The sequence below is a fragment of the Eschrichtius robustus genome, chromosome 12, assembly GCF_028021215.1.
Source record: "Eschrichtius robustus isolate mEscRob2 chromosome 12, mEscRob2.pri, whole genome shotgun sequence".
Classification (NCBI taxonomy): Eukaryota; Metazoa; Chordata; class Mammalia; order Artiodactyla; family Eschrichtiidae; genus Eschrichtius; species Eschrichtius robustus.
Genome location: NC_090835.1, coordinates 50467882 through 50482517, shown reverse-complemented (window position 1 = coordinate 50482517; position 14636 = coordinate 50467882). Strand labels below are relative to the sequence as shown.

General features: G+C 42.5%; 1 protein-coding gene across 1 annotated transcript in view; it reads left to right on the top strand.

Annotated features, from left to right (window-relative positions):
- ARPP21 (cAMP regulated phosphoprotein 21) overlaps positions 1–14636 on the top strand; it is a 112023-nt gene that overhangs the window by 39264 nt on the left and 58123 nt on the right. Inside the window, exons 14-16 of the mRNA XM_068557500.1 lie at positions 5966–6199; positions 13226–13407; positions 14482–14586. Of these exons, the coding sequence (XP_068413601.1) occupies positions 5966–6199; positions 13226–13407; positions 14482–14586 (521 nt within the window). The remainder of the gene's footprint in view (positions 1–5965; positions 6200–13225; positions 13408–14481; positions 14587–14636) is intronic.

The window sequence follows — 14636 nt, the reverse complement described above, 5'->3', positions numbered from 1 at the left end:
TGGAAACATTTAAAACACTTCAAGAATGCTACAATGCCATGTTCTCTGAAGAATGATTAGAAATTGTAAGTGCTTCAGACATTTTTTTTTTTTTCTTTTCATCTAAGTGTCTCCATTTGAAAGCCTGTCAAGGTACAGGAATGGCAAGAAAAAAAATTAAAGGGGATCAAGATAGGATGTCAAAACAAACTTACAATCTCCCAAGGTGGTTTTATGAAGCAAAGCTGTCAATTTTGCTGTCATGGAGCTTCAGAACCACACAAGTTTCTGATTTTTTACTTTATTGTTCACAGTGGAATGGCAAACTTTTTTTGACCTTTTAGAAACTAAGTCTGGAGTTGTGACGTTTAAGTTATTCTTCTCCTCCTCTAATTACATAGGTTCTAGCTTCAAATAGTTAATAATGAGACTCTTTCCAGGTGGGAAACGTGTTTTGCTACATTTGGGGCAAAGCATATTAACTGAAGTCAGAATGCACAAGCACATCCTCTTGAGACCTGGGCTGTATTTCCCTTATTGTACCCCCTGCACTGAGCACAGCAGTGGTCACCTATCAGGGGTCCAGTGCAGGCCTGTGGAGACAGCTGATTTCATCACATCCTCATTGGGAAGAGGACTTGAATGGCGCTTGCACCGCGACCCCAGCTGTTTCTTGGTAGTGGCGATGGGGTTGAGAGATAAGTGTGTGTGATATCTATTTCTTTCCACACTGGCCACGCCATGTTGGTTTTTTTGTTTGGTTGGTTGGGTTTTTTAATCTAATTTTTATTTTATATTGGGGTATAGTTGATTTACAATGTTGTGTTAGTTTCAGGTGTACAGCAAAGTGGTTCAGTTATACATGTAACTGAATTCTTTTTCAGATTCTTTTCCCATACAGGTTATTACAGAGTGTTGAGTAGAGTTCCCTGTGCTATACAGTAGGTCCTTGTTGATTATCGATTTTATATATATTAGTGTGTATCTGTTAATCCCAACCTCCTGATTTATCCCTCTCCACCCTTCCCTCTTTGGGAACCGTAAGTTTGTTTTCGAAGTCTGTGAGTCTGTTTCTGTTTTGTAAATAAGTTCACTTGTATTGTTTTTGTAGACTCCACATATAAGTGATATCATATGGTATTTGTCTTTCTCTTTCTGACCTACTTCACTTAGCATGATCATCTCTAGGTCCATCCACGTTGCTGCAGATGGCATTATTTCAATCTTTTTATGGCTGAGTCATATTCCATTGTATATGTGTACCACATCGTCTTTATCCATTCATCTGTCGATGGACATTTAGGTTGCTTCCATGTCTTGGCTATTGTATTTACTATTTAGTGCTGCCATGAACATGGGGTTGAGAAATAAGTGTGTGATATCTGTTTCTTTCCACACTGGCCACACCATGTTGTTTTACTACCACCCTTCCCTCTTGATGTCCAGAGCAGGGCTTCTCGACTTTAGCTGCATCAGACTCACAAGAAGAATTCGTTCAAGCACAGATGGCTTCTCTACAAACCAAGCTTGAGAAACAACTGCTCTGGAGAAGTAAGATAGCCTTCCGTTTTGTTTTCACCATTTTACATGGCCCGGCATCTTGTTTTCTGGAGACAAGGGTATCTTTGTTGTTGTTACCTTCGTGGTCTATGCCCTGGGGTATTTCTGGAGCCAGTGCAAGATGACTCATCTTTCCATCACTTCCTCTTCTCCGTGTTTATTTTCGTCACTACACTAATGCATCCTGGATATTCTTTTTCCCTCGTAATCTCAGAAGCTTTAGGTTATTCTACTGAACTCTGACACTTGGATCTGGAAACATCTTCTCAAACTCAGGAGAAAAAACATACTCATGGTTCAGGGTCCCTGTAAAAGAAAAATTGCATCTGATGAGTTAAAGAGGCAGGGAAGACTTTACCCATAACTAATTCAATAGAGGTCAAGACTGTTGCAGTAGGGGAGAGAAACTAAACTCAACCCTGCTGAAACAAAGGCAGGAGAGTCTGGAAATGCGCTAGAGGGCCTTAAATAGGTGATTGGTCAATTTGATTAGAACGCCTGTGTTTGCTAATTGGTGCTGAGACTTGCAGAGAAAAGCGTCGTTTTTCTTGAGGATTTCACTTCAAAGGGATGGCTCCCAAGTCCTTAAGAAAGACCTTCCCCGGTTGTAAAACTGATAAAAGGCTGGGAGAAGATTTGCACCTTAAAGGAGCAGAGATGCGCTAAGAAAAGGGAGGTAAAGGGCCGGTAATCAGGAAGAAACCTGTCTAAAGTGTAGTTAAGCCGAGGGGAACTTCAAGGGCATCATGCTCGCCTCTACGCATCATTTAGTCTGGTGGCTTATATTTTACGAAAGAAGACATTGAGGTCTAAAGAAGATGTCACTTCCTGAAGGAAATACCACTAGTTCTGGCAGAACTGGAACCAAAACTCGGGGTGCTCCCTCCCTGGGGCGTGAACGCTCATTCCCTCCTCCAAGGGAATCTGCCCCTGCCCTCTCCTTGCTGCCCCATCCCTTTCCTGGATTTCCGTTTTGCTTTGCCTTATGACCTCTTTTCCAGTCTCTTCCCATTTTTCCCTTTTCCTGTGTCCCTCTTGAGGGTTCACCTGAGGCTTTCACCCAGCCACCCTGGTGTCTTCGGTCTACACCTCCCATCAGCTGCCCCTCAGGGTCCAGCTTGCAATTTCTGAGCATCCCATTGTGAGTAGCATTGAATTTCTGTGCAGTATCTCCTAGAACTTGGCATAGGCCTGGTCAGGGCCCTGGTCCTACCTGGTGCTTGCTGGAATGACTTTAGGGTAAACACATGACCTGCAGGCTTCAAGCTTGGTCCCTGAAGTTGCGTTGCCTGGGTTTGAACTCAGACTCCTCCACGCGCTAACTGCACTTGGGGAATCTACTTAACGTCTCTGAGGATCGGCTCTCGTCTGCAAAATGAGGTTGCTATGAAAAGTAGATTAGATAATTCATATAGCGTGATTAACCCTGTGTTTGTCACATAGACATACTGTTTAAATATTTGCCATTGCTATCACTAAGTTCCTAAAACAAGGAAGCACAAACCACTCTCAGCACCCAAAGTAGTAAAGTTCTCAAATATTAATTTTTTTTTTTAAAATCTGTGAACACTTCTAATCCTGTGCCTTTTATCACCATTGGTAGCAGCCATTTTTGATCAAGAATTTCAGTAATGCTGGCTACGTGTCGAATACTGCTTTACCTGATTCTAGGTGATGGATGTTTAGAAGCTGGTCAGAGCTGGTTATACGCCAGCCAGGGTGCAGGGTGATTGCTGAGCCATCCCTCCAGGGAGGTCTGACTGCCTCCATCTTTGCAAGTGTTGAGAGTTTAAGCCAAATTTACTTTTCCTTCTTCCCTTCTTTTAACCTGTGGGATCAAATCATTTCCATTATCTTTACCTTGTCTCCTCATTATTCCTGTTGAAGCTGCTGCTTTTTCTCAGCCAGTAGAAGGAAGTATTGTCAATCAGTGATGAATGGCCATCTTCCAAAAGCCAAAATGAAGTCATCTTTTGGATTTTATTGAGGCACATTAGTCTCTGTGTATCGATCTCCAGCACCAGCACACACGCCCAGGATGGTGCTAGATCCCTTGTTAGCCCCGACTTTTTCTTACTGTCTAACCCCTCAGCCTGGATGTGGGCTGAGTCAGTTGTGTATGAGCTTCATCGTCTGGGGTCAGGAAGTGTTACTGTATTATTACTGTTCTTGCTGTTGTTGTTGACGCTGCTAAGTGTCAGACTTGGACTGTAGCATCAAATCATGGGCACAAGTCCACAAGCGCACGCTACAGTTTGCACTGGGGCAGTGACTGCAGGATCAGACGTGTCAGCCATGTGGTCTCAAAACTACTCTTAGTATTTCCCCATTTCCTTTTAAATCCTTCATTTTTCTGCCCATACATTATTCAGAACCCCATCAGCATTCGTTAGATGGAGCATCCTGAATTAATCTGAAACTTTATCATTCTGAATAATAAAGTCATGGAAAAAGCAGAGAAGATTCCCACCTGAGAACGCTGGTGGCAGTCGGTGTTGGGTCATGGTTAAATCTAGATCAGTCTGCCTGGATCACATCCCAGCTCTTGTCATTGTCTACCTGTATGAGTTGGCTTGAGTTAGCTGCCTTTTCTGTGCTTCCATTTCCCTATCTATCTAGGCAGTATGGTCCTTATAATTACCGTGTTTATCAGGTGCCCACACATACTAAATGCCCAGTAAATATCACTCTCCTTCTTCTCAAAAATTACCGCACTCTCCAATGGCCCCTCTTCTCTGCAATCACATGTTGCATTCCTCTCATGTATTTAAGTACTTGAAAAAGAGTAGATACATGTATGTGTATAACTGAATCACTTGCTGTACACCTGAAACTAACACAACGTTGTTAATCAACTATACTCCAATATAAAATTAAAAATTTTTAAATAAAAATAAAATAAAAAGGTCTTCAGTTTACCATGATTTAGAACTCCATATTCTCATTAAAGATGACAAATCACTTACTATTCCTTTAACCACTTATTAGTACTGGAATAAGTTAGGGCTGTAGAGTTGAAATTCATATGTTAGCCACACTTTTTATTATTAAAAATGCTGAGAATTTTAGAAGGAACATAACAAAAACAGATAGTAGAACTAAAAGCCATATCATTTCAAAGATAAACTTCATCACATGTTATTTTGTTACTTATATTCTTCCCAGTATCCACTGTACAGAATATTTTTCCTCTTTATGTTTTACAGAAAGATAATTTGTAAGGCATTACACTAAACATCACTTTGAAAAAAATGGTTTAATAAAACAATCTGTGTTCAGGAAAGAAAAATAAAAAGGTCTTCAGTTTAAGGGCACATTTTAGAATCTTCTAAAACAATCTTAACTATTCCTTATATGTGTTAACCTTTAATGACACAGAATAATGCATTTTTAATGACATAAATCAATAATGTGGGCTAATAGTTTTTAAAGTTTCTTATACTCCATTCTTGCAACCTATGATGTCACTCAATCCATCTGTTAGTTTGAATTCACAGATACAGAAATTTTGCTCAGTGCCTTTTCTCTCTGAGGCTCTGGTTAATATTCAGAGCCCAGAACAGCCACAGTCAAGGGTGCTGGAGCTGCTTGGCTCTGGTTGCAGTGAAGAGTGGCTGGTGCCTAATGGACGTGGGCTATAGCTTTTCTTGTCCACATTGGAGGGAAAGGGAGATAATTAGGGCTGGATTCCATCTTGGGAGCTTCTGCACACTGACCCAGTTACTTACATATTTGAGAAATCTACAGTCCACAAATCTCCCCATGATTCTACTCTTCTGTGTCATCTGAAGGATGCTCAGTCAATATCATGGTGGCCAAGCCCTGCTTGGTTCACCTCTTGGTCATATGAACAAGACTTCTGTGAGTATGGGAGGTACGGTGCAGCTCTTAAGCATTTCTAATAGGAATGAGCGAGTTCCTCTACTCACATTTGAGGGAAAAGATCGTTTCTGACCATGACCCTTCCAAATGCAGCTTTATGGATGTTGGAGAACCAGTACTTTAGAACCATCTGCGTGACCACAGACGACTCCTTAAACTGCAATCTCTTTAACCTCCATCCCAGTCATTTTACTGTCGTCACTGCAGCTGAGTGAGACATTTCCACATCATTAGTTACTCAGGGAGATGGGAGTTTTCAGGCCCGGAGTTCCCAGCTTTATGGTACCATTTACCAATTCATCACCCTAGTGGCATGTGAGAAGCCGGAAAGAGAGAGCTCATTCTTAATCTCTCTTTTCCTAGGAATCTGACACATCTGAAAAATATGCAGCAAATATTTCAATAAAATGTGGGAGGGGCATTAGTTAATCTCATCCTGCAGCGCTCACCTCACATTCTTTAGCGATGGATTCTTTACACTAAGTAGTGGTTTCTCTCCTCTCCTCCATGTGGGATGATTTGTTGATTTGTGTCTCTCTGGTAGGTTCCGAGTCCTCCAGCAGTGCAGGCTCCTCAGGATCGCTGTCGCGCACCCACCCACCTCTCCAGAGCACACCGCTGGTCTCGGGCGTGGCAGCCACTTCTCCCGGCTGTGTGACCTACCCAGAGAATGGGATGGGAGGCCAGGTCGCTCACAGCAGCACCAGCTACATCCTCCTTCCACTCGAAGCTGCCACAGGCATCCCACCCGGAAGCATCCTTCTTAATCCACATACAGGTTCGTTCATTACCTCTGCTTTGGCTGAGACATGATATCAGAGATTTATTCTTGTGTTTGGGCTTATAAATTTGGTAGCAAGTGTTCTGAAAATTCCTGGTGCCTGGACTGTTGTGTAGAGTCTTGATTTAGGAAGAGCAGATCTATAGAGAGCTGGAGTCTGTATCTCTGTATCGCTATCAATATTGGTATGTAAATCGAAATACAGATACTTCCCAGAAATATCCACTTTCCTCTCTGTCCTCTCTTCCTTGAGAACGGTGTCTCTCACGTATTCCCAGGAGCTAAGATCAGAAACCATGGAGTGATGAATTGGGATGTACTAATTGAAAATTGATGTTTCTCAGACTAAATCCATGGTTAGCTTGTTGTTGTGTCAAAAGTATTTTTGCATCCAAGATATTTCAGGAACTTGAGATCTCGATCGGAGCACATAGCAGATTCTTCACTACAGAAATTGACTTCCCACCTTAGAACTCCATGCAACTCCCACTGGGAAATAAGGAACAGCAGTGGCAAGAGAGTACGGAGGGCAAGTTCTTATGTATTTTAGGGATTTTAGGATTAGACTGGTTTTGGTGGGGTTTGGAAAATCGGTAACTTCATGACTATTGTTTCTTTCATGATGAATGGCCATTTTTTTTACTTTTTTTAAATTGAGGTATAGTTTTACAATATTATATAAGTTACAGGTGTACAATACGGTGATTCACAATTTTTAAAGGTTATGCTCCATTTATAGTTGTTGTAAAATATTGGCTGTATTCCCCATGTTGTACAGCATATCCTTGTGGTTTGTTTTATACCTAACAGTTTGTACATCTTACGTTTTTTACTTTTTTAATTTCTTTTGTGGTCAGTTAACTTCCACACTAATTTCAGAGGACCCAGAGCATTGGGCAAATAGAATGATGAACACCTGCTTCATGGGGGAAACTTCTCAACCAGAGGCAATTTTTCCACGCCTCCAAGGCCATTTGGCAATATCTGCAGATATTTTGATTATCATGACCTAGGGAGGAGGGGCTGCTACTGGCATCTAAGAAGGTAGAGACCAGAGATGCTACTAAACATCTTACAATGCACAGGACAGCCCCTGACACAGGAAGATTATCCAGCCCAATATGTTAGTCGTGCCAGGGCTGGTAAACCCTGGGTTAGAAGGCTTGATTCGACAAGTCACTTCTCTAGAAACCTTTGAAAGAGATTGAAAAAAAAAATGAATTTTCTCAAAATATGTCTGAGGTTTGGTTTAGATTACTTAAAAATGCAACGCTGGATGAGAATCTCATAAAAGTGATCTGGCTCAATCGTCTCACATGTCTAGTGCTACTAATAATTAGGAAATTCAGACACGCATGAGCATGACAGTAAAATAGTTACTTGAATAATTGCCACATGTTCATGAAAACCTATGGCACATTCTTAAGGAATGGTGTTTGATTGAGACATTTTGAAAATGCCATAAGCTTGAGGGAAAAGGAGGCATAATCATTTTATTGAAAGCCATTTGAAAGCTTTCAGATTAGATACTTCTAAGGAGAATATTAGATATCTGGATCAGTGTAAGCACTATAAAGGAAATGAAAAGAAAACCAGGATCATATTCATTACTCTGGGCACAGATCAAAGTATGATCTGACTCTGTCAGCTTTAATTCTTTCACTTTTAATTGAGATGGAAGGTTTGTAGACAAGAGTAGCCACTAGGCATAGTTTTGAGTGGTATGTTTTAACCAAAATTGCAGAGTATGTCGGGAAAGCTCAAAAGAGTATTTTTTAGGGTACAGCGCAGGAATATGATTTGTAATGATAGCGTGGATGTGCGTGTGTATGTGTATATTATCATCTATAATCTTGTTTATAGAAAAGGAAAGAATGCGCTCTTGGTGCCAAGTCCCAATTACAAATTGGAATGAGTAAGTTGGAGCTGTTATTAAAATGTATCCTTTGCAAAAGGATCCTAACTAAAGAAAAGGATCCGATAACACTGTTGAACAACAGAGTTTCCCTACACACATCTCTGATCTGACAAATGCTAGACATGAAACTATCCCTCGACCAGGAGGAAGATGTACTATTCTATGCTGTGATTGAGTGGTGGGATGTAAGGTGAATTGTGATGTTTCTTTTTTCCCAGAATGTGTTTATTTTTGTCAATTAAAAATATGCACACGGGGACTTCCCTGCTGACGCAGGGGTTAAGAATCCGCCTGCCAATGCAGGGGACACGGGTTCGACCCTGGTCCAGGAAGATCCCACATGCCGAGGAGCAGCTAAGCCCGTGTGCCACAACTACAGAAACCCGCGCACATAGAGCCCGTGCACCGCAATAGGAGAAGCCACCACAATAAGAAGCCCGCGCACTGCAACGAAGAGTAGCCCCCGCTCGCCGCAACTAGAGAAAGCCCGCAGGCAGCAACAAAGACCCAACGCAGCCATAAATTAATTAATTAATTAATTTTTTAAAAATATGAACAGGAGTTCCCTGGTGGTCCAGTGGTTAGGACTTAGGGCTTTCACTGCCGTGGCTCCAGGTTCAATCCCTTGTCAGGGATCTAAGATCCTGCAAGTCATGTGGCATGACCCAAAAAAACCACATATATATATATGCCAGCACATATGAATGTACGTATACATCTATCACGTATCATATATATGTGTGTATATGTGTATCTGTGGTGAGTCGTGTGCATGTCTGTCTATCAGGCTATCTGATCACTTATTTGACTCTACTATTGAAACTGGAAATTTGCCTCCTTTGGGCTGGAACTCATCTTTCTCTGGCATTGCTGTGTCCCCCTAGAATCCACACCTCTTACCTTTTCCTAAATACCCTCCGCCAAATATGTGGTCGGAACACTTTGGTATAAGCAACCCAGAGCGTATGACTACTTTGCTTCTTATGTGAATTGCCCTTGGATCCATTTCCCTGTTACCAGCACATTCATGAGCTTGTGGGGAGGAACCATACTGGGTTATATTTTTGGCCTCCCTAGAGTGGATAACAAAGGTCCTCAACAATTACATATTTTTGAAACAATATCTACTATTCATCTTATGTGCTAATGTGGATAATAGAGCAGTTTTTCATCCAGTGTCATATATTTGAGAATGTCCCTCATGTGTAAAACGATGATTGATAAAATATCTGTCTTAAGCAGTAATAAGACAAGCAATGATTTGAAATACTAAGGTGCCTGCCGGTCATTTGTCTATTAAATGAAACAAAAATGAAACTTCCTTTGTCAGCACAATTGACCGGGCTCTTACTAGGAACTGAATATTTGGCAACTGAAACCAACCCACCCACGTACATTCTTGTGGTTCCCCAGATACAACCAGGACTTTTTATTTCGTCTGGCTTTAGACTCAGCTCCCATTTGGTGCATTTCTAACTCCGGACCTGCGTTGGCTGTTGTTTCTCTGCTTTGCAGGCATCTGGATGAGGGAGTCAGAGGCTCTTTCTCAAAGTTATCCCTGGACCACATCTTCATCCTTGCCAGGCAAGCCTGGGTTTGTCTCTTGAGAATGATCTTCCTCCAGCCGTCTTGGACTCAGCCTCCTTTTGGAAATTTCTGGCTGAAAGCTCATCTTTGGCTATTTTCTTTCAACTCAGTGCTATCCAGAGATGTCAACAGGTGTTGGCATCCCTCAAGTCCTCGTTAGTGCCGTGTGTGTTGTTTTGCCATTTTGCTTTGCTTTCATCTGGCAGGAGTCCAGGAGCATGAGATGGAAGAACACGCCATCTGCAGGGACTTGACTTTGAGGGCTGGTCTCTTTCAAATGCTCCTGATGGGCTTCCATAACACTATGCTGTTTTTGTTTTTCACAGGACTTCTAGAATCGATTTATCCAAACTGCTTCCACCTTTCGATTAAATGCACCATGAAGTTTTTGTGTGCTGTCTAGAAACGTTATCTTTGCAAGACCTGAATCAGTCTTTGCCTATCCATAATCATCAGCTCCCTAATCATTTGATTGCTCACCTTCTAAGGACTAGGAAAGGAAAATACTTTTCCCATCATCCCCTCCCTTTCTTTTTAAATAATACCCTTCTGCCGGGTACATGGTAGCAGTGCTTTGGTATTGGAAACCAAGAGCATATGATTACTTTGCTTCTAGCGTGAACTGCCCTTGGATTCATTTCCTTATTACCAGCACATTGATAAGCTCTTTGTGAGGAGGAGTCCTACTTAGTTTCTCGTTTTTGTTTTGCATCCCTGGAATGGATAACAGAGCTTTAGTCCCCATGCAGGGGCTTAATCATTATATATTAGTAACATAATGTCTGCTGCACATTACACACATTGATGTGAATAGTGGAGACGTTTTTCACCTAAAGTTATGTATTTGAGAGCGACGGATGCTCTGCATTCAATCCTTTTCTCTGCCCTGGCTCAGCTCGCCACACTGGCTTACCGCTGTCACTACACTCTCTTTACCTGCTAACACCCATTCCAAGGCCTGCTGGACACGCTTCTGCACTTCTGACATGAAAACCTCTGCTAAGCGGAATAGTCCTAGAGCCAGTGAGTCTTTCTCTTTTGATTTTCAGCCACTGTCATTCATACTAATTGCCTGGATTCAGTCGTAATTGCATCTGGATTGGTAAACAAGGTAGAATACTGAGAAGCCACCATAGCCTTACTTGAAAACCAAAAGTCAGTCATCCCGGCCCTCTTAGAAAATTGTTTTTGGTCTCTTCCCTGGCATCCATCTGACTTCTTTCATTTTCCTCAGTTCTCTCCACCATTCCTTGGTGAGCATAACAATCAACCTTTTATACTACCTTCTCTTTCTAAAAGAACCTGCCATCTCTCTCTACCCAAGTGAATTCTTAGTACTTTTCACATGCGGTTATTTAGAAATGTTTCTTTCTTCTGGTCCACAGCACAATAATAATATTTTAAACAGAGGGTCTAAAATTTATCGAAAATGGCATCTGAATATTTTGCTGTTATATTTTCACCCTAAACATGGTCAGTTTTTTACACTTCCTTAATTCTCACTGGGGTAAATCAAAAGTCACGGACATAGTAAAGAGCCTTTTCTTTTTAGTTTTCCATCCGTGTGTGTGTGTGTGTGTGTGTGAGCTTAGAGTGAGGTTGACTTTGAAATGATTTTGTATGAAGTTGCTGTGATAATTTTTTTTAAATGTTAGGTACCTAAAATTTTCCTCTTCCCTATTAAGATACAAAAAAGGAGGAGACAAGTAAGGATTAGAACCCCAAATGGGCTAATAGATTTTTGTAAATTGACCTGTTTTTTCATCCTTTTCCAAATTGCTGGGTTTTGCAGGGAAAAAAAAATGGGTTGCAGATTTTAAATTCAGAAGAGTTATTTTTGAAAAAAGAACAATAATTTAAAACAATAAAATGTAGCTAAAATTAAGTAACAGTGATAGGAAGACAAGTGCTTATGAAGAACATTTAAAAAAAAAAACCCTCTAAATTTAGTCATTGTTCTCTGACTAAAATTCTGGCACATATGCTTTTCCATCACATCATGTTGTGATTGGTTATGAAACTGTTGTTAGAACTCCTGTGGTTCTGGCAGGTATGTTCATGAATATGCAGCATGTAAGGGTACTTGTTGCATACATACACACATACATATGTATATAAATATTTGGGAGGGTACTGAAAATTTGGGGAACGCTAAAGCTTTCATGTCAGCTCCTAACTGAGCTGAAATCAAGTCCACTGCTCTTCCGCTGTAAGCACTTCGCCCATCTTTTCCCCCATATTCTGATTCTTCTTTATCTACCAATCCTGGGGGTGATTCCACCTTGAAACATGGCCTCCACCTCTCCTAACTTCTCATGTGTTGATGAATAATTTTCAGTTACGATTGGATTTTTTTCATGGTACCTCGTTGTACCATGTACTCATTAAGCAAACTTGGATAATTCACTTAAGTTGCGTAGTATGATGGGAGGTGAATGGACCAGGGCCATTTCCTAGATGTCTCACTTACTGCTTTGTGTATTTCTGAATAAATTGCTTGGGCCCTCCAAACTTTGATTGTCTTGTCTCTAAAGTGGAATGAGATTGCACACCTGTGGGGCTCTTGGAAGAGAAGACCATGGATGTAAGGTGCCTGTCACTGCGCCTTCCATGTTGGAAATCCATTTCTTCTCTCCCTTACCTCCTTTCTCTCTCTTTCATTTGCTGCCCTTTAACCACTTCCTTTCAGCTCCTTATTCTTGTAATTTTCCTGGTGGGCCTTCATTTCCTCTTCTGAAACATAGGGAGATGATACCTACCTTCCTCAGAGGCCCAGTGAGGTTCCAATGATACTGTTTTGTAAACCATAAAATACTCCTCAAATAGTAGGAACAATAACAGTGAACCAAGCCATTATTTCAAAAGGCAAAATAATGTATATTTGCTCTCCCATGACAAGATGATTCTGTGATGGGTTTATTATGCATTACCTTCAGAATCTCTATCCCCTCCCCTGTGTACTCCTGCTTGTGTCTATTTAGAGAAGCGAGTGAATGCATGTGGTATATCCTGGTTGTATGTATATTTGTGGAACTGATAATGATTTTGAGCTGGTGACCAGCCCAGTGGAAGCAAAACAAATATATTGGTAAATAATGAGTAACTGAATGTCGCCAGAGCCGTATAAACGGAAAGCAGCCCTTATATCTCAGTGTAAGTTATCTCGTTGGTAGCTGTGAGGTGCAGGGCAGCAAGACACAGGACTTGGTGAAGATTGCTTCTCCACAGGCCTTCTGCACTGGGTGCCACTGTACAGATGCACTTAGCTTTGGCAAATTGCCTTGAAGGTGATGGATTCATTTGCGGCTTCTTTAAATTGCTGTGGGCTTACGCTGTTACCTCCCTCAGCCTGATGGGTCATAAACAGTCAAGTCTTCGCACTGGCAAAGGCTCCAGTGTCCTGGACTTCCCCTGCCCCTTTGCTTTAGGTTCCATCTTTGAGTATGTGTCAGAGTGGTTCTTTGTGCCAAAGGAGAGCTTGAGAAGTTTACCTTGACCAAGGTGTGATTCCACTGCAGGCCAGCCCTTCGTGAATCCCGATGGAACCCCCGCCATATACAACCCCCCGACCAGCCAGCAGCCCCTGCGAAGCGCGATGGTGGGGCAGCCCCAGCAGCAGCCCCAGCAGCAGCCCTCCCCGCGGCCCCAGCAGCAGGCCCAGCCACCCCAGACGCAAATGGCAGGCCCACTGGTCACTCAGGTAAGAGCTGGTGGGAAGGCAGGGAGGGGAAGTGCTCGGAGATGCAGACTGCACCAGCCTCAGCCGTGCGGTGCATCAGGAAGAGGCGATATTTTCCATGGGTGCCAGCCCCATCCACTCAACTCCATAGTAAAACCTGGCAGCCTAGAGCCCTTGGGTGCAGGTTGACAGGACTTCAGCTGGATCCTTAAGCTTAGGTAGAGATGAGGGCCCCGTCCAGTGACTCACATGGTGAGGCATGGTACTTGGGAAAATGAATGACAAGTCTTGTCTTAGATCTAGATGCTGCTTTTATGTGTCAAGGAGTCTGTACTGTCTTGGGGAGTGAACTCAAGCCCATCCAGGCCGTTGTGTCACCTTGCTCACCCATTCCTAATGCAGATCAGTGCCCCTGTCTGCAGAGAGTCAGTATTAAATGGGAAGAACAGAAGCCAGCTCATGCCAAGGTGGCCTGGCTGCTCATTTGTCCCCTGGAGAGACACAGGGCTGTCCTCCTTTTCTAGGGCAACACATGGAAATGTTCAGAAACCTGAAGTGTTCCAGGCAGGTTGCCAGGGTGAACCTCTTTTTGTTTTTTTTTTTTTGGCCACAGTGGGCGGCACGCAGGGATCCTTGGCTCCTGGGCCTTCAGTGGAAGCACAGAGTCTTAACCACTGGACGGCCAGGGAAGTCCCCTTAACCTCATTTTTTTGTTGTTTTTTCTTACTTTTTAGTACTTGGACTATATTTTTAGACCCAGGGATCTGACCACCAACAACAACATGAAAAGTATCACAATAACTTCTTTTTTTTTAATTGAATGAAACATTCTTTAAATTTTATAGTGCTTTACAATTTTCAAAAGTTTCACACACACAGGACTTCATATCTGGGCAGCAAACCTCCCTCAAGGCTGGCTGGCGCTGGTCTGCCTGCTTTGGCTTCCTGTTGGTGGCTGGTGCCCCTCTCTGGAGTGCACTGAACCAGGAGGACCTATGAGGGGGACGGTGGTGTGCTTCAGATGCGATCGCCTTCCGGTGGGATTTCAGCCCCCAGTATTTCCCTGTTACCTGACCAGCTTTTTCTTTCCTCCAGTCTGTCCAGGGGCTGCAGGCTTCCTCCCAGTCAGTGCAATACCCAGCTGTGTCTTTTCCTTCCCAGCATCTCCTGCCCGTGTCTCCGACGCCGCAGTTCCCCATGGTACTGTATCATGTGGGGATGACTTTTCACCTGGGAGAGCACATTCACTG